This window comes from Nerophis ophidion, linkage group LG04, assembly GCF_033978795.1.
Source record: "Nerophis ophidion isolate RoL-2023_Sa linkage group LG04, RoL_Noph_v1.0, whole genome shotgun sequence".
Classification (NCBI taxonomy): Eukaryota; Metazoa; Chordata; class Actinopteri; order Syngnathiformes; family Syngnathidae; genus Nerophis; species Nerophis ophidion.
In genome coordinates, this window is record NC_084614.1 from 14,532,532 (window position 1) to 14,553,465 (window position 20,934).

Sequence of the window (20,934 nt, forward strand, 5' to 3'; positions counted from 1 at the left end):
AATTGGGCCGCCATCTTGAAGTGGTGATGAGGAGCCGGCGAGCAGCCTACACCAACATTGAGACCTCCGATTTCGGGTGGGGGGCGTGGTGGGAAGGGGGGCGTGGTTAAGAGGGTAGGAGTATATTTACCGCTAGATTCATAGATTCACCAAGTCAAGTATTTCATATATATGTATATATAAGAAATACTTGACTTTCAGTGAGTTCTAGCGATATATATATATATATATATATATATATATATATATATATATATATAAAACCTGCGATGAGATAGCGACTTGTCCAGGGTGTACCCCGCCCTCTGCCCGATTGTAGCTGAATGAGGCGCCAGCACCCCCCGCGACCCCAAAGGGAATAAGCGGTAGGAAATGGATGGATGTGTATATATATATATATATATATATATATATATATATATATATATATATATATATACATATATATATATACATATATATATATATATATATATACACACCGTATTTCCTTGAATTGCCGCAGGACATATAGTATGCGCCTGCCTTGAATTACTGCCGGGTCAAACTCGCTTCCCAAAATACTTAGCGCATGCTTAGTATTAACTGGTCAAACTCCTCACGTCACGAGTGACACTTCCCCTGTCATCATTTTCAAAATGCACTAGGCTAATTTCAATACCGGTAATTTGAAATTGCATAAAGGGAAGAAGATTAAGAGCTACTCTGTAGGATTTAAGGTCCAACCTTATCCATCCATCCATCCATCCATCCATCATCTTCCACTTATCCGAGGACGGATCGCGGGGGCAGCAGCCTAAGCAGGGAAGCCCAGACTTCCCTCTCTCCAGCCACTTCGTCTAGCTCTTCCCGGGGGATCCCGAGGCGTTCCCAGGCCAGCCGGGTGACATAGTCTTCCCAACGTGTCCTCGGTCTTCCCCGTGGCCTCCTACCAGGGTGGCATCCTGACCAGATGCCCGAACCACCTCATCTGGCTCCTCTCGATGTGGAGGAGCAGCGGCTTAACGTTGAGCTCCTACCGGATGGCAGAGCTTCTCACCCTATCTCTAAGGGAGAGCCCCGCCACCGGGCGGAGGAATCTCATTTCCGCCGCTTGTACCCGTGATCTTATCCTTTCGGTCATGACCCAAAGCTCATGACCATAGGTGAGGATGGGAACGTAGATCGACCGGTAAATTGAGAGCTTTGCCTTCCGGCTCGGCTCCTTCTTCACCACAACGGATCGATACAACGTCCGCATTACTGAAGACGCCGCACCGATCCGCCTGTCGATCTCACGATCCACTCTTCCCCCACTCGTGAACAAGACTCCTAGGTACTTGAACTCCTCCACTTGGGGCAGGGTCTCCTCCCCAACCCGGAGATGGCACTCCACCCTTTTCCGGGCGAGAACCATGGACTCGGACTTGGAGGTGCTGATTCTCATTCCGGTCGCTTCACACTTGGGTGCGAACCGATCCAGTGAGAGCTGAAGATCCCGGCCAGATGAAGCCATCAGGACTACATCATCTGCAAAAAGCAGAGACCTAATCCCGTGGCCACCAAACCGGATCCCCTCAACGCCTTGGCTGCGCCTAGAAATTCTGTCCATAAAAGTTATGAACAGAATCGGTGACAAAAGACAGCCTTGGCTGAGTCCAACCCTCACTGGAAACGTGTCCGACTTACTGCCAGCAATGTGGAACAAGCTCTGACACTGATCATACAGGGAGCGGACTGCCACAATAAGACAGTCCGGTCCAACCTTACATCACACTCAAATTTTTACTGCATGCCTTTGGTAAGTGCCGGAGTGAGAAGAGTTTTTAAAATAATTAGCGCATGCTTACTTTTACCGCATGCCTTTGGTAAACTCAGGAGTGAGAAGAGGTTTTACATTAATTAGCGCTACGGCGGCAATTCAAGGAAATACGGTACTTGAATTTCAGCGTTCATTTATTCACACATTTACACACATATAACACTCATCTACTCATTGTTGAGTTAAGGGTAGAATTGTCCATCTTTGTTTTTCTAACTATATGCATGTCCAGTAAAAGGCAGTATTGTCCTGTTTGAGTGTCACAACATTGCTGTTTACCGCAGAGGAACTCCTTTACAGTAGACGAAAACGGACTGCTGTTGTTGTGTGTTGTTTCACCGCGCTGCGAGGACGTTAATGAAACTGCCTAACAATAAACCCACATAAGAAACCAAGAACTCGCCCTCGATCATTCTACAGTTATAACGTCATTGGGCAGACACGCTCTTTATGCACGTCACTCAGGTCCGCATGGAGCTGAAGGGTGCGAGGCCTCCAGCTCCGCCTGAATTTCGGTAGATTTTCGGGAGAAAATTTGTGCCGGAAGGTTTTCGGGAGAGGCGCTGAATTTCGTGAGTCTCCTGGAAAATTCGGGAGGGTTGGCAAGTATATATATATATATATATATATATATATATATATATATATGTGAGCTAACTAGAACAATGTTTTTCAACCACTGTGCCGCGGCACACTAGTGTGCTGTTAGATATTGTCTGGTGTGCCGTGGGAAATGATGCAACTTCACCTAATTGGTCCAAAAAATATTTTTTTTTGCAAATGAATAATCATAATCTGCTAATACTGTGCCGTTCCTTAATGTCCGTGCTGTGTAGAACCTGGCTGTAGAACTGTGATCCCAAAATGCAGACCAGCGTGCAGGCAAAAAAAAGGTACGTAACGCTTAAGCCAAAAAGGAACAAAAGGAAAAGGCAATAAAGTATAGGGATGGCTATGTAAAATGACAGTAAAACTGAAATGGTTTCAAAGTAAACATAAACAGAATGCTGGACGACAGCAAAAACTTGCAGCGTGTGGAGCAGAGATGGACAGCGTCCACAAATTTACATCCGTGCATGACATGGCAATCAACAATGTCCCCACAAAGAAAAATAGCAACAACTTCAATAGCCTTGCTTGCTAACGCAAAGCAGGTGCGGGGAATAGCGCTCAAAGGAAGACATAAAACTGCTACAGGAAAACAAAATAACAGCACAAGACAAGAACTAAAGCACTACACACAGGAAAACACCAACAAACTCAAAATAAGGCACAAGGATGACCTAGTGGAGTTTAATTTTTTAACGTTTTTTGCGGGTGGCGTGCCTCCGGACTTTTAAATGGAAAATAATTTTCCTTGTCTCAAAAAAGGTTGAAAAACACTGAATTGGACAGTGGCTATACAGTATTATACAAGTCTAAATTCAGTCTAGCTTTCCAACCCAATTTTTATGTAGGATATACGCATGTTTATATAACCTAATCATATTGTTTCTCCAAATTAAAAATAGCTGACTGTTTTGTTCCCCCTTCTCTGGGATGATATTCCCAGTTTTGATCTCGGATGGGGAAACGGACTGTCTGGTTGTGGCGGTCAGCTCCCTGTACGATCAGTGTCAGAGCTTGTAAGTCGGACACATTTCCAGTGAGGGTTGGACTCCGCCAAGGCTGCCCTTTGTCACAGATTCTGTTCATTACGTCCATGGACAGAATTTCTAGGCGCAGTCAAGGTGTTGAGGGGATCCGGTTTGGTGGCTGCAGGATTAGGTCTCTGCTTTCTGCAGATGATGTGGTCCTGATGGCTTCATCTGGCCAAGGTCCAGCTCTCACTGGATCGGTTCGCAGTAGAATGTGAAGCGACTGGGATGGGAATCAGCACCTCCAAGTCCGAGTCCAAGGTTCTCGCCCCGAAAAGGGTGGAGTGCCATCTCTGGGTTGGGGAGGAGACCCTGCCCCAAGTGGAGGAGTTCAAGTACTTCGGAGTCTTGTTCACGAGTGAAGGAAGAGAGGATCGTGAGATCGACAAACGGATCGGTGCGAAGTCTCCAGTATTGCGGACGCTGTATCGATCCCTTGTGGTGAAGAAGGAGTTGACCCGGAATGCAAAGCTCTCAATTTACCGGTCGATCTACGTTCCCATCCTCACCTATGGTCATGAGCTTTGGGTCATGACCGAAAGGACAAGATCACGGGTACAAGCGGCCAAAATGAGTTTCCTCCACCGGGTGGCGGCGCTCTCCCTTAGAGATAGGGTGAGAAGCTCTGCCATCCGGGAGGAACTCAAAGTAAAGCCGATGCTCCTCAACATGGAGAGGAGCCAGATGAGGTGGTTTGGGCATCTGGTCAGGATGCCACCCGAACGCCTCCCTAGGGAGGTGTTTAGGGCACGTCCGACCGGTAGGAAGCCACAAGGAAGACCCAGGACACGTTGGGAAGACTATGTCTCCCGGCTGGCCTGAGAATGCCTCGGGATCCCCCGGAAGGAGCTGGACGAAGTGGATGGGAAGGGGGAAGGCTGGGTTTCCCTGCTTAGGCTGCTGCCCCCGCGACCCGACTTCGGATAAGCGGAAGAAGATTGATTGAAACTTTTATTAGTAGATCGCACAGTACAGTACATATTCCGTACAATTGACCACTAAATGGTAACACCTAAATAAGTTTTTCAACTTGTTTAAGTCGGGGTCCACGTTAATCAATTCATGATTGATGGATGATCTGGGACGTCTGGTCACTTTTAGCATATAAGAATACCATATTTCCTTAAATTTCCGCCAAGGCGCTAAGTAATTTAAAACCTCTTCTCACTCCTACGCTTACCAAACGCATGCGGTAAAAGTAAGCATGCGCTAATTATTTTAAAACCTTTTATTATTCCGGCACTCACCAAAGGCATGCAGTAAAAATTTTAGTGTGATGTAAGCTTGGACCTTATATCCTACTGAATAGCTCTTAATCCTCTTCCCTTCATGCGATTTCAAATTACCAATATTGAAATCAGCCTCCTCCATTTTGAAAATGATGACAGGGGAAGTGTCACTCGTGACGTCACGAGTTTGACCAGGCGGTAATACTAAGCATGCGCTAATTATTTTGTGAAGCGAGTTTGACCCGGCAGTAATTCAAGGCAGGCGCATACTATATACCTTGCGGCAATTCAAGGAAATAATAATTAAATAAATGATAAATGGGTTGTTCTTTTATGGTGCTTTTCTACCTTCAAGGTACTCAAAGCGCTTTGACACTACTTCCACATTTACCCATTCACACAGACATTCACACACTGATGGAGGGAGCTGCCATGCAAGGCGCTAACCAGCACCCATCAGGAGCAAGGGTGAAGTGTCTTGCTCAGGACACAACGGACGTGACAAGGTTGGTACTAGGTGGGGATTGAACCAGTGACCCTCGGATTGCGCATGGCCACGCCGTCCCTATACAGTAGTCTATTACTGTTAAGAAAATGATGAATAATAAAACAATCCAAAACATGTGGCGCAGTGGGAGAGTGGCCGTGCGCAACCTGAGGGTCACTGGTTCAAATCCCACCTAGAACCAACCTCGTCACGTCCGTTGTGTCCTGAGCAAGACACTTCACCCTTGCTCCCGATGGGTGCTGGTTGGCGCCTTGCATGGCAGCTCCCTCCATCAGTGTGTGAATGTCTGTGTGAATGGGTAAAGGTGGAAGTAGTGTCAAAGCGCTTTGAGTACCTTGAAGGTAGAAAAGCGCTATACAAGTACAACCCATTTATTTATTTATTTATGTGTCCTTTATCATAGCTACACGTATAACAAAAAAAACAGGTGAAAATCACTAGTATTCAGTGAGGTAAAATGAATTAAATGCGCTGACAGTTCCTCCCAAATGAATTGCACTGAGTGGAGCGGATCACCACTCCAAGATGGCGGCCCTGCGTCTCGTCAGCGCCAGTAGGTTGTAGCGCTTCATGCTGTGTCTACTCATAAGACGTCTATATTAATCACCACCCATGTTGAAAACTCTGACCAATCAGAGACGAGACAGCAAGTTGAGTTTCCTATTCCGGCTCAAACGCGCCGCAGCAAGATGAAGCAGCCAATCACCGTAGCGTTAGCCAGTCCTGACCAATCAGAACACACCAGAAGCGGAAGTAATCCCTCTGTTCTTTACTGGAACTACACCGCTCGATGCTTCTTCTTGTCGGCTGGCCATACTTAATTTTTGCAATTAAAACGCAGCATTTGTGTTGTTTTCGGTAGATTGGTCCAATAAGCAGACATGATTGATCCGAAGAAGCGAGTGGCGGACATGGCGATGGTTCCCGTCGAGGTAAAGCGACCCCGGACGGAGCTAGTGGCGGCGGCCCAGTCCCAGCAGCTCATGGCCGTGGTATGAACACACACCTACTCGCGTCCCCTTTCACACACAATTAGGAATATATTGGTCCACTGGACACTGGCAATTCTTAGTTAAAGACGACTTTTACGTTACATTAAAGGCCTACTGAAATGAGATTTTCTTATTTAAACGGGGATAGCAGGTCCATTCTATGTGTCGTACTTTATCATTTCGCGATATTGCCATATTTTTGCTGAAAGGATTTAATAGAGAACATCGACGATAAAGTTCGCAACTTTTGGTCGCTAATAAAAAAAACCTTGCCTGTATCGGAAGTAGCAGACGATGTGCGCGTGACTTCACGGGTTGTAGGGCTCCTCACATCCTCACATTGTTTACAATCATAGCCAGCAGCAGCTAGAGCTATTCGGATAGAGAAAGTGACAATTTCCCCATTAATTTGAGCGAGGATGAAAGATTCGTGGATGAGGATAGTGAGAGTGAAGGACTAGGAAAAAAGAAGGAAAAAAAAGGCGATTCAGATGTTATTAGACATAGGGCTGGGCGATATTGCCGTTTTTTAATACCGCGATATTTTTAGGCCATATTGCGATATGTATTACGATATTCTTTCATTACTGAATTAGTAACAAGTTTCAATTTAATATGTTGTTGCTTCGGTTAATAGTTAAATCTGGAACGCAAGAAATTTGGCAAAACAAGTTCAACAAAAGGTTAAATAAGTTAAACAGAAGTAAAATAAAGGTAGAAGAAGGTGAGAAAAATCTACATAAAACATAGAACAAGCAAAGAAAGGGTAAAATAAGGAATATAGAAGGTAAAATAGGTAAATACAAGGTAAAAGTAGGAAACAAAATGTGCTCAGTATGAGGTTAAAAGAAAGGAATTAAGAAGGTAAAAATTTAAACAATGTAGAAGACTTTCAAAGAAGGGAATATAGACGGTAAACTAACGGTAAATATAATTTTCTAAAAAGGATTAAAAAGAAGCCAAATAAAGGGTAAAATAAGTAAAATAAAAGGTAAAAAAAAAGTAATTTAGAAGGAAAAAAAGGTAAATGGGAAGGTAAACAAGGTAAATATAGGTAAACAAGATAAATAAAAGGTATAAAGGTAGGGAAACAAAAGGTAAATAAAGGCAAAATATGTTCAATAATAGGTTAAAAAAAATGAATAAAGAAGGTAAAAAAATAAAACAATGTTAAAGACTTTAAAGAAGGGAATGTAGATGGTAATTGAAAGTAAACTATCAGTAAATAAAAGGTTAAAAAGGATTAAAGAAGCCAAATAAAAGGTAAAATAGGTAAATGAAAGGTACAAAAGGTAAATAGTAGGTAAACGAGATGAATAAAAGGTAAAAGTAAGGAAACAAAAGTTAAATAGAAAGTAAAATATGCTCAATAAAAGGTAAAAAAAAATTAATAAAAAAGGTAAAAAATAAAACAATGTAAAATACATTTAAAGAAGGGAGTGTATGGTAAACGAAAGTAAACAAACGGTAAATAAAAGGTTAAAAAGGATTAAAGAAGCCAAACAAAAGGTAAATAGGTAAATGAAAGGTAAACAAGGTATATAATAGGTAAACAAGATAAATAAAAGGTAAAAATAGGGAAACAAAAGGTCTATAGAAGGTAAAATGTGCTCAATAAAAGCTAAAAAAAATGAATAAAGAAAGTAAAAAAAATAAAACAATGTAAAAGACTTTCAAAGAAGGGAATGTATAGATAGTAAACGAAGGTAAACTAACGGTGAATAAAAAGTTAAAAAGGATTATAGAAGCCAAATAAAAGGTAAAAAAGAAAGGAATATAGAAGGTAAAATAAGATAAAACAAGGTAAACGAAAATCACATAAGGTAAATTAAAGTTAAAATTAAATATAGAAAGTAGAAGAAGATAAAACAAATCAAAAGAGGCACAAATAAGGTAAATAAAAGGTTAAATAAGGTAGATAAAGGACTATTGAAGATAATAAAGATCTGGCAAGGACACAAATCATTGTTTATTTAAACTATTACTTACCATTAAATACACATTGGGGGTCTTAAGTGTGTTTTTTCCGATTAATTGGACAAACTAATCGATGGATTACTAGAATAATGGATAGCTGCAGCCCGAGCCTCTATGGATGTTCTCATTTGTTACATTATGTACAGGCCAAGGACCCCCGAACTGCTGGAGCGAGGACTCCCTTCTTGTGTAGCTGTCAACTATTATGCAGATAGCTCGCTATCTCAAACGCTATCATGAATGTGGTTCATCACCCGAGTTATTGTTGTAAAGATGCAGTAGTGTTGGATCAATGTCAATGTGTGAAGACATTTACATTTGTGGGAATAATGCAGAAAATTGGGAAAAGGTTTTCTAATCAACCAAACATTTCACGACATACCTGCAGTACGTCTGCTATTGTACACTAGAGGTTTCGCTAGCAAGACCTACACCTACATTTCCTCCCTTAGGGTCCACCAAGGACCTCCAGCCTGCAGGCCCCCATCATGTTGATGTCCGGCCACGAGGGCGAGGTCTACTGCTGCAAGTTTCACCCCAACGGGGCCACGCTGGCCTCCTCCGGATTCGACAGGCTCATATGTAAGCCACCGTCACTCCAAAACCGGCGAGGGCCGTTAGCACTGTGAGTAAAATGCTGGTTTCTCTGCGCCGTAGTGATGTGGAACGTGTACGGAGAGTGCGAGAACTTTGCTACGCTGAAAGGCCACAGTGGAGCAGTGATGGAGCTGCACTACAACACGGACGGCAGGTAAAAACAAAACACTTCGAGGCACATTTTGTGGGAAAGTGCGACTATCGATTCTTTTAGTAATTCTGGAATCTATTGATTATTTGAGTAATCAAATAAAACACTTTATAGCCTTAAAGGCCTTGGTGTTGGGTTTTATCAAATACATTTCCCCCAAAAATGCAACTTATACTCCAGTGCGACGTATATATGTTTGTTTCCTTCTTTATTATGCATTTTCGGCCGGTGCGACGTATACTCCGGAGCGATTTATAATCCGGAAAATACGGTATATACTTTTTTAATCGCTCCTGTCCAGCCACTCAGGCAAATCATATTGTTAAGGGCAGGGGTGTCAAACTCAAATACAGAGTGGGCCAAAATTTTAAACGGAACAAAGCCGCGGGCCAAGGTTGGACAAATTAACCTTTTAATAGGGACCCAAACAAGTTTTGCATTAAATATTGAACAAGCAAGGCTTATATAACTTTAGTGACATGCAAAATCCAGTTTCAAATAATAATAATAATAATAATGGAAAAAAAATCAATGGCATATCAAATAAAATTTAAATAAAAAATGTATGCCTTTTTATCTATTTGCAATCTTCTGAGGTAAATATCCATTTTTTTCCACAGTCTAATAATAAATTTGAAAATAAAATAACAATAATGAATGAACCCAACATTCAAGCCTTGAAGTAGCAAGAGAAAATGCATGAATAAAACGTTAATTATTATTGAGTTTGCTGGAAGTTTCCCGGAAGACTTAGTGCTGCAAGGGGTTCTGGGTATTTGTTCTGTTGTGTTACGGTGCGGATGTTCACCCGAACTGTGTTTGTCATTCTTGTTTGGTGTGGGTTCACAGTGTGGCGCATATTTGTAACAGTGCTAAAGTTGTTTATACGGCCACCCTCAGTGTGACCTGTATGGCTCTTGACCAAGTATGCCTTGCATTCTTTTGTGCGTGTGTGTGCGTGTAAAAGCCACAAATATGTGACAAGCTGTTAGTATGGAGGAAAAGCGGACGTGACGACAGGTTGTAGAGAACGCTAAAGGCAGTGCCTTAAATGCACGCCCCAATATAGTTGTCCAGGTGGAAATCAGTAGAAATTCGGGAGAATGGTTGCCCCGGGAGATTTTCGGGAGGGGCACTGAACTTCGGGAGTCTACCGGGAAAATTAGGAGGGTTGGCAAGTATGAATATTAGCGGTGAATGTGGTGTTACAGCGGCGGGCCAGCTCTAATGCTAAATTGATATTGCCTCAAGGGCCAAATTAAATTACACGGCGGGCCAGAGTTTGACACCCATGGTTAAGGGAGATGGTCGGGGTGCAGCGGTTTTGTAGATAGTTTCAAAGTCTTCAGAATAATACCATGACGCTTAACCGTATCAAACAATAACTCTGTGTGTAGTTTATTTCCAGTGCTTTTGCGTCTCCCAGGATCCTCTGCTCAGCGTGGGGCCTAGGGATGATGTTCGTTAAGAATTTATCGAAATCGAGCCCATTATCGAATCCTCTTATCGAACCGATTTCTAATCGAATCCAGATAGGTTGTTGTGTGTGCACTGAGTTCCAAAAGCCGTAGGTGAGGGAGGACGCTAAAGGCACGCCCCGAGTGAGCATATAAAAAAACTCCATGTCACTTTATCTTATCCGTCTTGTCTTTTAACAAAGAAACAAGGAAGTCACAATCTTCGTTCAATGAATGGTCTGCAATTTGTCGTCCCCAAAGTAAGAACTGAACCGGGCAAGAAAGCATTTGGGTTTTCAGCACCGAAGGCTTGGAATAACCTACAATAGAATCTTCAACTTCAAACCCTTGTTACATTAAAATGAGTTCAAAGGTTTGGGAAAGGATTGCAGTCTACCTTGTTTGTATGCACATGTGTCATATGAGCAATTTGTAATGTTGTAAATTTGATGTTTTATGTGTTGTTTACTGTTTTTAGTGTAACCTTGCTGCTGCCCTCTTGGCCAGGTCTCCCTTGGAAAAGACATCTTTGATCTCAATGGGATTTTACCTGGTTAAATAAAGGCTAAATTAAAAATAAATAAAAACATCACACATGGGACAGTTTAGAAAGTAAGAATTGTGTTAGTTCTATTGTAAAACTTACAAACGTTGCTTGGAATGATGAATGAAAAATCCATAAGAGTAAAAACGATGCGGACGGCTAGAACAGTGGTTCTCAAATGGGGGTACTTGAAGGTATGCCAAGGGGTACGTCCATCCATCCATCCATCATCTTCCGCTTATCCGAGGTCGGGTCGCGGGGGCAGCAGCCTAAGCAGGGAAGCCCAGACTTCCCTATCTCCAGCCACTTCGTCTAGCTCTTCCCGGGGGATCCCGAGGCGTTCCCAGGCCAGCCGGGAGACATAGTCTTTCCAACGGTTCCTGGGTCTTCCCCGTGGCCTCCTACCAGCTGGACGTGCCCTAAACACATCCCTAGGGAGGCGTTCGGGTGGCATCCTGACCAGATGCCCGAACCACCTCATCTGGCTCCTCTCGATGTGGAGGAGCAGCGGCTTTACGTTGAGCTCCTCCCGGATGGCAGAGCTTCTCACCCTATCTCTAAGGGAGAGCCCCGCCACCCGGCGGAGGAAACTCATTTCGGCCGCTTGTACCCGTGATCTTATCCTTTCGGTCATGACCCAAAGCTCATGACCATAGGTGAGGATGGGAACGTAGATCGACCGGTAAATTGAGAGCTTTGCCTTCCGGCTCAGCTCCTTCTTCACCACAACGGATCGATACAACGTCCGCATTACTGAAGACGCCGCACCGATCCGCCTGTCGATCTCACGATCCACTCTTCCCCCACTCGTGAACAAGACTCCTAGGTACTTGAACTCCTCCACTTGGGGCAGGGTCTCCTCCCCAACCCGGAGATGGCACTCCACCCTTTTCCGGGCGAGAACCATGGACTCGGACTTGGAGGTGCTGATTCTCAGCACCTCCAAGGGGTACGTGAGATTTTTTTTTAAAATATTTTTAAAAATAACAACAATTCAAAACTCCTTTATAAATATATTTATTGAATAATACTTCAACAAAATATGAATGAAAGTTCATAAATTGTGAGAAGAAATGCAACAATGCAATATTCAGTGTTGACAGCTAGATTTTTTTTGTGGACATGTTCCATAAATATTGATGTAAAAGATTTCTTTTTTTGTAAATAAATGTTTAGAATTAAGTTCATGAATCCAGATGGATCTCTATTACAATCCCCAAAGAGGGCACTTTAAGTTGATGATTACTTCTATGTGTAGAAGTCTTTATTTATAATTCCAACAAGTTTTTAGTTATTGTTATATATTTTTTTCCGAATAGGTCAAGAAAGACCACTACAAATGAGCAATATTTTGCACTGTTATACAATTTAATAAATCAGAAACTGATGATATAGTGCTGAATTTTACTTCTTTATCTCTTTTTTTCAACCAAAAATGCTTTGCTCTGATTATGGGGTACTTGAATTAAAAAAAATGTTCACAGGGGGTACATCACTGAAAAAAGGTTGAGAACCACTGGGCTATAAGACAAAATGGCGCTTGTACATCCGGTTGATAGCTCAGTCTACATAGAAGGACCAAAAGATGGCGCCATAATGAATACAATAACATACCTTTTTAGTGATTTTGCTTGTTTTTGTTTTCTTAATGGCCGGCAGAGAAGAAAAATCTTTAAATAAGCCACAGCGTTTTATATACGGCATTGTTCAAAGTGTTGGAAAAATGTATGGGTGTGGGCTGGTCTCCTGAAGCTTCAGTAAAACTTGATAATATTCCTATTCTGTCTTGATGGTCCTTCTTACTCTGCATATATATCATCTGAAAGAACTTGGGATTGACCAGGGATTTTAATTCCCTAGAAGGGAAGACTGGTCAGACGCAAAAATTAGCGGTTTATAGTCCGGAATTTATGGCAATCATTTGTGTCCTCAGCCTGCTGTTCTCGGCGAGTACAGACAAGACGGTGGGCGTGTGGGACAGTGAGACGGGCGAGCGGGTCAAGCGCCTGAAGGGCCACACCTCCTTCGTCAACACCTGCTACCCGGCCCGCCGAGGACCCCAGCTGGTGTGCACCGGCAGCGACGACGGCACAGTCAAGGTAAAATACTCGCACGCCGCCCCAAAGTCCTCGTCGAATTACTGACCGCACATCTGATGGCAGCTTTGGGACGTGCGCAAAAAGGGAGCCCTTCACACCTTCCAGAACACCTACCAGGTGCTGGCCGTCACCTTCAACGACACCAGCGATCAGATCATCTCTGGAGGTATCGACAACGACATCAAGGTAACACACGCACCAGGATTTACTTCATGTGCCGATTGATCCTCCACCCATCAGTATTAGTTGATGTTCATGAAAAACTACATGCTCATTTTAGTCCCCCAGCTGACAAGCTAGCAGCTAATTATTGTCTCCATACACCGTGTGGAGCCGCTCTTTTAGGTTAATGATAATCACCTGCATGACGACAAATAATCTGCATTTCTTAGTACTTTAAGTATCTTATGAGTTCAAACCCCAGCCGAGTCATACCAAAGACTATAAAAATGGGAGCCATTAGCTCCCTGCTTGGCACTCAAGCATCAAGGGTTGGAATTGGGGGTTAAATCACCAAAAATGATCCCTGAGCGCGGCCACTGCTGCTGCTCACTGCTCCCCTCACCTCCCATGGGGTGATCATGGGTGATGGGTCGGTCAAATGCAAAAAATAACTTCACCACACTTAGTGTGTGTGTGTTTGTGTGTGTGTGTGTGTGTGTGTGTGTGTGTGTGTGTGTGTGTGTGTGTGTGTGACGATCGTTGGTACTTTAACTTTAAATCAAGTAATAATATCACTGGAGGACAAGGCTAAACAGACCGAGCGCGACCAAGAACATGCACGCTAAAACCTAAGTTAGCCGGTAAACTAGCATGAATAAATAGAATAAATAAGTGTTAAATCAAGTTTGGGACATCTAGATCAGGGGTCTCGGAAACGCGGCGAGACGTTATTTTGCGGCCCGCGTCTTAATATGAAAGTCTAATGTTAGTGAGACCCGTGAGATTTATATGAATGGCGCTTGACTGCGTTATTTGGCTCCAAAATGGCTCTTTCAACGTTCTGGGTTGCCTACCCCTGCGTTAGTGGAAAAGCAGCCAATGAGTGGAAGCGACAGAGACGTTGCCATGGAGATGAGGGTTTTCTTACGTGCCCGGCTGCAGTCACACCGCGACACCTGTCCGTCAGTAATAACAGTCTGGACCAATTCAAACCGTTATTTGTAGAGATGTCCGAATAATATTGGACTGCCGATATTTTCGGCTGATAAATGCTTTAAAATGTAATATCGTAAATTATCAGTATCAGTTTCAAAAAGTAAAATTTATGACTTTTTGAAACGCCGCCGTACGGAGTGGTACACTGATGTAGGGAGAAGTACAGAGCGCCAATAAACCTTAAAGGCACTGCCTTTGCGTGCCGGCCCAGTCACCTAATATCTATGGCTTTTCACACACACAAGTGAATGCAAGGCATACTTGGTCAACAGCCATACAGATCACACTGAGGGTGGCCGTATAAACAACTTTAACACTGTTACAAATATGCGCCACACTATGAAGCCACACCAAACAAGAATGACAAACACAATTCGGGAGAACAGCCGCACCGTAACACAACATAAAGACAACAGAACAAATACCCAGAACTCCCTTGCAGCGCTAACTCTTCCGGGATGCTACAATATCTTCTTTTCTTGCAGCCCAGACTCTGCATTCAGTGGCCCCCAGGTGAATTGAGTTTGAGACCCCTGATCTAGATAGAAGCAGGGCAGCACAGTGGAGGAGGGGTTAGTGCGTCTGCCTCACAATACGAAGGTCCTGAGTTGTCCTGGGTTCAATCCCGGGCTCGGGATCTTTCTGTGTGGAGTTGGCATGTTCTCCCCGTGACTGCGTGGGTTCCCTCCGGGTACTCCGGCTTCCTCCCACCTCCAAAGACATATACCTGGGGATAGGTTGGTTGGCAACACTAAATTGGCCCTAGTGTGTGAATCTTGTCTGACTATCTGTGTTGGCCCTGCAATGAGGTGGAGACTTGTCCAGGGTGTACAAGCCTTCAGCCCGATTGTAGCTGAGATAGGCCCCCGCGGGTCGCGAAGAGAATAAGCGGTAGAAAATGGAAGGATGGATGAATAGATAGAAGCACGTTATTGCAGATATTAAAACGTAATTAAAACGTTTATTATTAAGAGGTAGATAGAGGATAACATGATAACTGTTGGTGTGTCAGCATTGTAAGGAGTTTGGATCTATACATAAATTGGTGATGTCGATACCAAGGGCAGTATTAGCGTTTTATCGATACTAGAGTGACCCGGTCAATATTTGAATTGTCTTAGAATCCATTTTAGTAGATATTGTTTTTTTTCAAAGTTAGGGGCAGTATGGTGGGACTGGGGTTAGTGCATGTGCCTAACAATACGAAGGTCCTGAGTTCATTCCCGGTACAAAAAGGTATCGGCCGATCGGCAGCATAAAACCCTAGTGGGAACATTGCTTTACAGGCCTACTGAAATGAGATGTTCTTATTTAAACGCGGATAGCAGGTCCATTCTATGTGTCATACTTGATCATTTTGCGATATTGCCATATTTTTGCTGAAAGGATTTAGTAGAGAACATCCACGATAAAGTTTGCAACTTTTGGTCGCTAATAAAAAAGCCTTGCCTGTACCGGAAGTAGCAGACGATGTGCGCGTGACGTCACTGGTTAAGGAGCTCCTCATATTGTTTACAATCATGGCCACCAGCAGCGAGAGCGATTCGGACCGAGAAAGCGACAATTTCCCCATTACTTTGAGCAAGGATGAAAGATTCGTGGATGAGGATAGTGAGAGTGAAGGACGAGAAAAAAAGGGCGAGGGCAGTGGGAGCGATTCATATGTTATTAGACACATTTACTAGGATATTTTTGTAAAATCCCTTATCTGCTTATTGTGTTACTATTGTTTTAGTGAGATTATATAGTCCGTATCTGAAAGTCGGAGGGGTGTGGTCACGGGTGTGGTGGCCGCTAGTGTCTCTGAGGGAAGCCAAATTTCTCGATGAAGCGAAGCAAAGGCAGCTGGTCGGGCCAAGCTGAGCTTTTTTCCCCCTCCTCCATTGTGGAAGCATCCTACGTTCGGGGGCGGCCGGTCGGAGGAGGCAAGAAAGTCCGCAGCTGCCTCTTTGACAAGTGCACGGGGAACGACGCAAGCGCCGCTCATGTCTACGGTAACAGCCGACTTATTACCACAATTTTCTCACCGAAACCTGACGGTTGACATATGGTAGAGAACCATGTTCGCTTGACCACTCTGTTCCATAGTAAAGCTTCACCTTCGGGAATGTAAACAAGGAAACACCGGCTGTGTTTGTGTTGCTAAAGGCAGCCGCAATACACCGCTTCCCACCTACGTCTTTCTTCTTTGACGTCTCCATTATTAATTGAACAAATTGCAAAAGATTCAGCAACACAGATGTCCAGAATACTGCGTAATCATGCAATTAAAGCAGACGATTTATAGCTGGGATCGAGCTGGAACAAAATGTCCGTCACAATCCGAGACGTCAGGCGCACGCGTCATCATACTTTGCGCGAAATTTAAAAATGCAATTTAGTAAACTAAAAAGGCTGTATTGGCATGTGTTGCAATGTTAATATTTCATCATTGATATATAAACTATCATACTGCGTGGTCGGTAGTAGTGGTTTTCAGTAGGCCTTTAGTAAAAACAACACTCAGAGATTTGGACAGGCTAATTTTGGAAACAGGCTAACATTCAGTTGCAATGTATCAAAAATGCATGGCCCTTTTATGAAACAGTTGACATTCACACAGCATGTGGCCAACATGGAAATAAAAGAGGTGTACAGAGCAGCGTTTGTCGTCGTGTTGCAGGTGTGGGACCTGAGGCAGAACAAGCTGATTTACAACATGCACGGACACGGCGACTCGGTGACGGGACTCAGTATCAGTTCTGAGGGATCCTACCTGCTCTCCAACTCCATGGACAACACAGGTAAGGATTCTACGTGGAGGACAGCATTTTGTGTCTTCGATGCCCTGTGTGAAGGTTTGTGTGTGTGTGTGTGTGTGTGTGTGTGTGTGCGTGTGTGTGTGTGTTTAGTGCGCATTTGGGACGTTCGACCTTTTGCACCCAAGGAAAGATGTGTGAAGATTTTCCAGGGCAACGTGCACAATTTTGAAAAGGTATTTGTTCACATTTTATGCTCTCAGACATGCATTCCAGATCCCACTTTCTGCCTCTTAACTAGATAGTGATTAGGGCTGGGCGATAAAGCAATATCAGTCAGCGTTGATTAACGTGGACTCCGACTTAAACAAGTTGAAAAACTTATTCGGGTGTTACCATTTAGTGGTCAATTGTACGGAATATGTACTGTACTCTGCAATCTACTAAAAAAAGTTTCAATCAATCAATCAACGTAATTGATATCAATACAAAAAGCGTTTGATAGAACGTTCAGTCATTTTTTTTTTTTAACTGCTTCGTTGGAAGAAAGTGGAAGTTGCAAAGGACACGCTGACAGCCAATCAGGGACAGTATGGCACTTTTTTGGATGTTTCCAAAGGGACTATAGTCAGACCCATGTGGTCTATAAATGATGCAGGGTGCTCGTCCCCACCAAGACCGCGAATGCCACCCCACCTTAGCCACGCTTACCCTTTAGAGCACAGCTGTAACTTCCTGGCACTAAACCTGCAGAAAATAGTTCTCGGGTTTCTCTATGTTTGCACTGTTTTCTTACACTTTATTAAGCATTTCTTACATATTCCTTGTTTTTGCACCTTCATTTTTAAGAGCTTATGATTTGTTTAATATGATTTTAATATTTTTTTTTACATTGAGTGTTTTCCATGCGTGTGTTGACATTTGCTTTCTGCCCTCATAGCAGAGGGTATTATAATCAGGAAGGTTACATTTCAAATACATTTTTTAAATTTTTTTTTATTTAGTATATATTCTTTAAAAATAATATGAATTATATAATAATGCAGTTTTCATCCATATCACTCAGACCTATTAGGGATGCTGATTTGTGTGAACATTGACGCTGACAGTTCCCATTAATAACTGAATGTTAATATCTTGGCTCTTGTATCCTGTCTCTGTTAATATTATATTCATACAAGAACGCTCATGAAGGTTTAATCCTCCGTCTTTCAGAACCTGATGAGATGCTCCTGGTCCACTGATGGTAGCAAGATAGCTGCAGGTTCAGCTGATAGGTGAGAAGATCGCGCACACATACATACATACATACAAACCCTGTTTCCATATGAGTTGGGAGATTGTGTTAGATGTAAATATAAACGGAATACAATGATTTGCAAATCATTTTCAACCCATATTCAGATGAATATGCTCCAAAGACAACATATTTGATGTTCAAACTGCTAAACTTTTTTTGTTGTTGCAAAAAATCATTAACTTTAGAATTTGATGCCAGCAACACGTGACAAAGAAGTTGGGAAAAGTGGCAATAAATACTGATAAAGTTGAGGAATGCTCATCAAACACTTATTTGAAACATCCCGCATGTGTGCAGGCTAATTGGGAACAGGTGGGGGCCATGATTGTGTATAAAAGCAGCTTCCATGAAATGCTAAGTAATTCACAAACAAGGATGTGGGGCGAGGGTCACCAATTTGTAAGCAAATTGTCGAACAGTTGTAGTACAACATTTCTCAACGAGCTATTGCAAGGATTTTAGGGATTTTACCATCTACGGTGCGTAAAATCATTAAAAGGTTCAGAGAATCTGCAGAAATCACTGCACGTAAGCAATGATATTACGGACCTTTGATCCCTCAGGCTGTACTGCATCAAAAAGCGACATCAGTGTGTAAAGGATATCACCACATGGCCTCAGGAACACTTCATAAAACCACTGTCAGTAACTACAGTTGGTCGCTACATCTGCAAGTGCTAGTTAAAACTCTACTATGCAAAGCGAAAGCCATTTATCAACAACACCGAGGAACGCCGCCGGCTTCTCTGGGCCCGAGCTCATCTATGACGGACTGATGCAAAGTGGAAAAATGTTGTGTGGTCTGACGAGTCCACATTTCAAATTATATTTGGAAACTGTGGACGTGGTGTCCTCCGGAACATAGAGCAAAATAACCATCCGGATTGTTATAGGCGCAAAGTTCAAAAGCCAGCATCTGTGATGGTATGGGGGTGCATTAGTGCCCAAGGCATGGGTAACTTACACATCTGTGAAGGCACCATTAATGCTGAAAGGCCCATACATGTTTTGGAGCAACATATGTTGCCGTCCAAGCAACGTTATCATGGACGCCCCTTCTTATTTCAGCAAAACAATCCCAAGCCACGTGTTACAACAGCGTGGCTTCGTATTAAAAGAGTGCGGGTACTTTCCTGGCCCGCCTGCAGTCCAGACCTGTCTCCCATCGAAAATGTGTGGCGCATTATGAAGCGTAAAATACGACAATAAGACCCCGGACTGTTGAACAACTTAAGCTGTACATCAAGCAAGAATGGTAAAGAATTCCACTTTCAAAGCTTCAACAATTAGTTTCCTCAGTTCCCAAACGTTTATTGACTGTTGTTAAAAGAAATGGTGATGTAACACAGTGGTGAACATGCCCTTTCCCAACTACTTTGGCACGTGTTGCAGCCATGAAATTGTAAGTTAATTATTATTTGCAAAAAATAGTAAAGTTTATGAGTTTGACCATAAAATATGTTGTATTTGTAGTGCATTCAATTGAATATGGGTTGAAAAAGATTTGCAAATCATTGTATTCCGTTTATATTTACATCTAACCCAATTTCCCAACTCATATGGAAACGGGGTTTGTACATACATCAACGCTGCATTCAATATGCTTGGGAATTTCCAAAACCGTCGCCGATAATGTCAACTTCTTCGTGTTTCGGTCAAATGTCGAAGAAAAAAAAGAAATGTTTGTGTGTTCTTTGTAGATTTGTCTACATTTGGGACACAACGTCCCGCAGGATCCTGTACAAGCTGCCAGGCCACGCTGGCTCCGTCAACGAGGTCGTCTTCCACCCCGAGGAGCCCATCGGTGAGTCTCTTGTCGATGCAGTGCCGCCCGTTTGTGTCGATGCCCCCTCGCACTGGCTGGCTCGCGTCGACGTAAGCGGTTGTCGACACGAGCGAAGCCAGCTATTACTCACGCGCGTTTAAGACAAAATGAGACTAGGTAATGACAAGATTATTAGGGCCTGCTAATTAAAAATTATTTGATCAAAACTGAAATCATGATCATAAATCACAATGATGAAACAGAGTTATAATGAATGTGACATCAAATTGTTTGTAATGAAATAGTACTTATCAGACATTTAAAGACAAATTATTCTTTTGATTTTGTTCATTACTAGTCAGTGTAGCACAATAATGTACATTTGAACTGATCACTGATATTTCTGTGTATATATAATCACACAAGGTTTTGTGTGGAGAAATTATTTTAACAGCTCACACTTTTGCCCAAAATCTACACACTATTAAAACAATACAGAAATATATTGTAGGGATAAGGATGTGTTATTTTATTTCATTAGTTTTGAATACAAATTCAATTCCTACAATAATTTCTGACCCATACAAACAATAATATTGCATGGAGCAAAGAAGTGTTGGAATTTGTTGATATTTGAACTTTTCAATGATTTTATAAATAGACGACGAGCATCTCAAAACATTCTGAACATGATTTCATGAATAGAAATAGAAATAAACTACCGTATTTTCCGGACTTATAAGCGCACCGTAATATAAGCCACACCCACTAAATTTCCGCAAAATAATTTACCCCCATATATTAACAATACCGGACTATAAGCCGCAGATACATACTTTAAATGAGTTATTTACATATATTGTTATATTTTACATACCCATACTCGCCAACCTTGAGACCTCCGAATTTCAGGAGATTGGGGTGGGGGGTTTGGGTATAATCCGTTCATGAATGAGTATATCCGTTCGGCCACCGTGTTCA

The 20,934-nt window shown here is 42.7% G+C and overlaps 1 protein-coding gene across 1 annotated transcript in view; it reads left to right on the top strand.

Moving 5' to 3' along the window:
* Window positions 1–5,906: 5,906 nt before the first annotated feature.
* Window positions 5,907–20,934, top strand: part of snrnp40 (small nuclear ribonucleoprotein 40 (U5)) — a 16,920-nt gene continuing 1,892 nt past the window's right edge. The window contains exons 1-9 of the mRNA XM_061897165.1: window positions 5,907–6,167; window positions 8,597–8,726; window positions 8,802–8,895; window positions 12,827–12,992; window positions 13,056–13,178; window positions 16,813–16,933; window positions 17,042–17,124; window positions 18,104–18,165; window positions 19,889–19,992. Coding sequence (XP_061753149.1) covers window positions 6,057–6,167; window positions 8,597–8,726; window positions 8,802–8,895; window positions 12,827–12,992; window positions 13,056–13,178; window positions 16,813–16,933; window positions 17,042–17,124; window positions 18,104–18,165; window positions 19,889–19,992 — 994 coding nt within the window. The 5' untranslated portion in view covers window positions 5,907–6,056. The remainder of the gene's footprint in view (window positions 6,168–8,596; window positions 8,727–8,801; window positions 8,896–12,826; window positions 12,993–13,055; window positions 13,179–16,812; window positions 16,934–17,041; window positions 17,125–18,103; window positions 18,166–19,888; window positions 19,993–20,934) is intronic.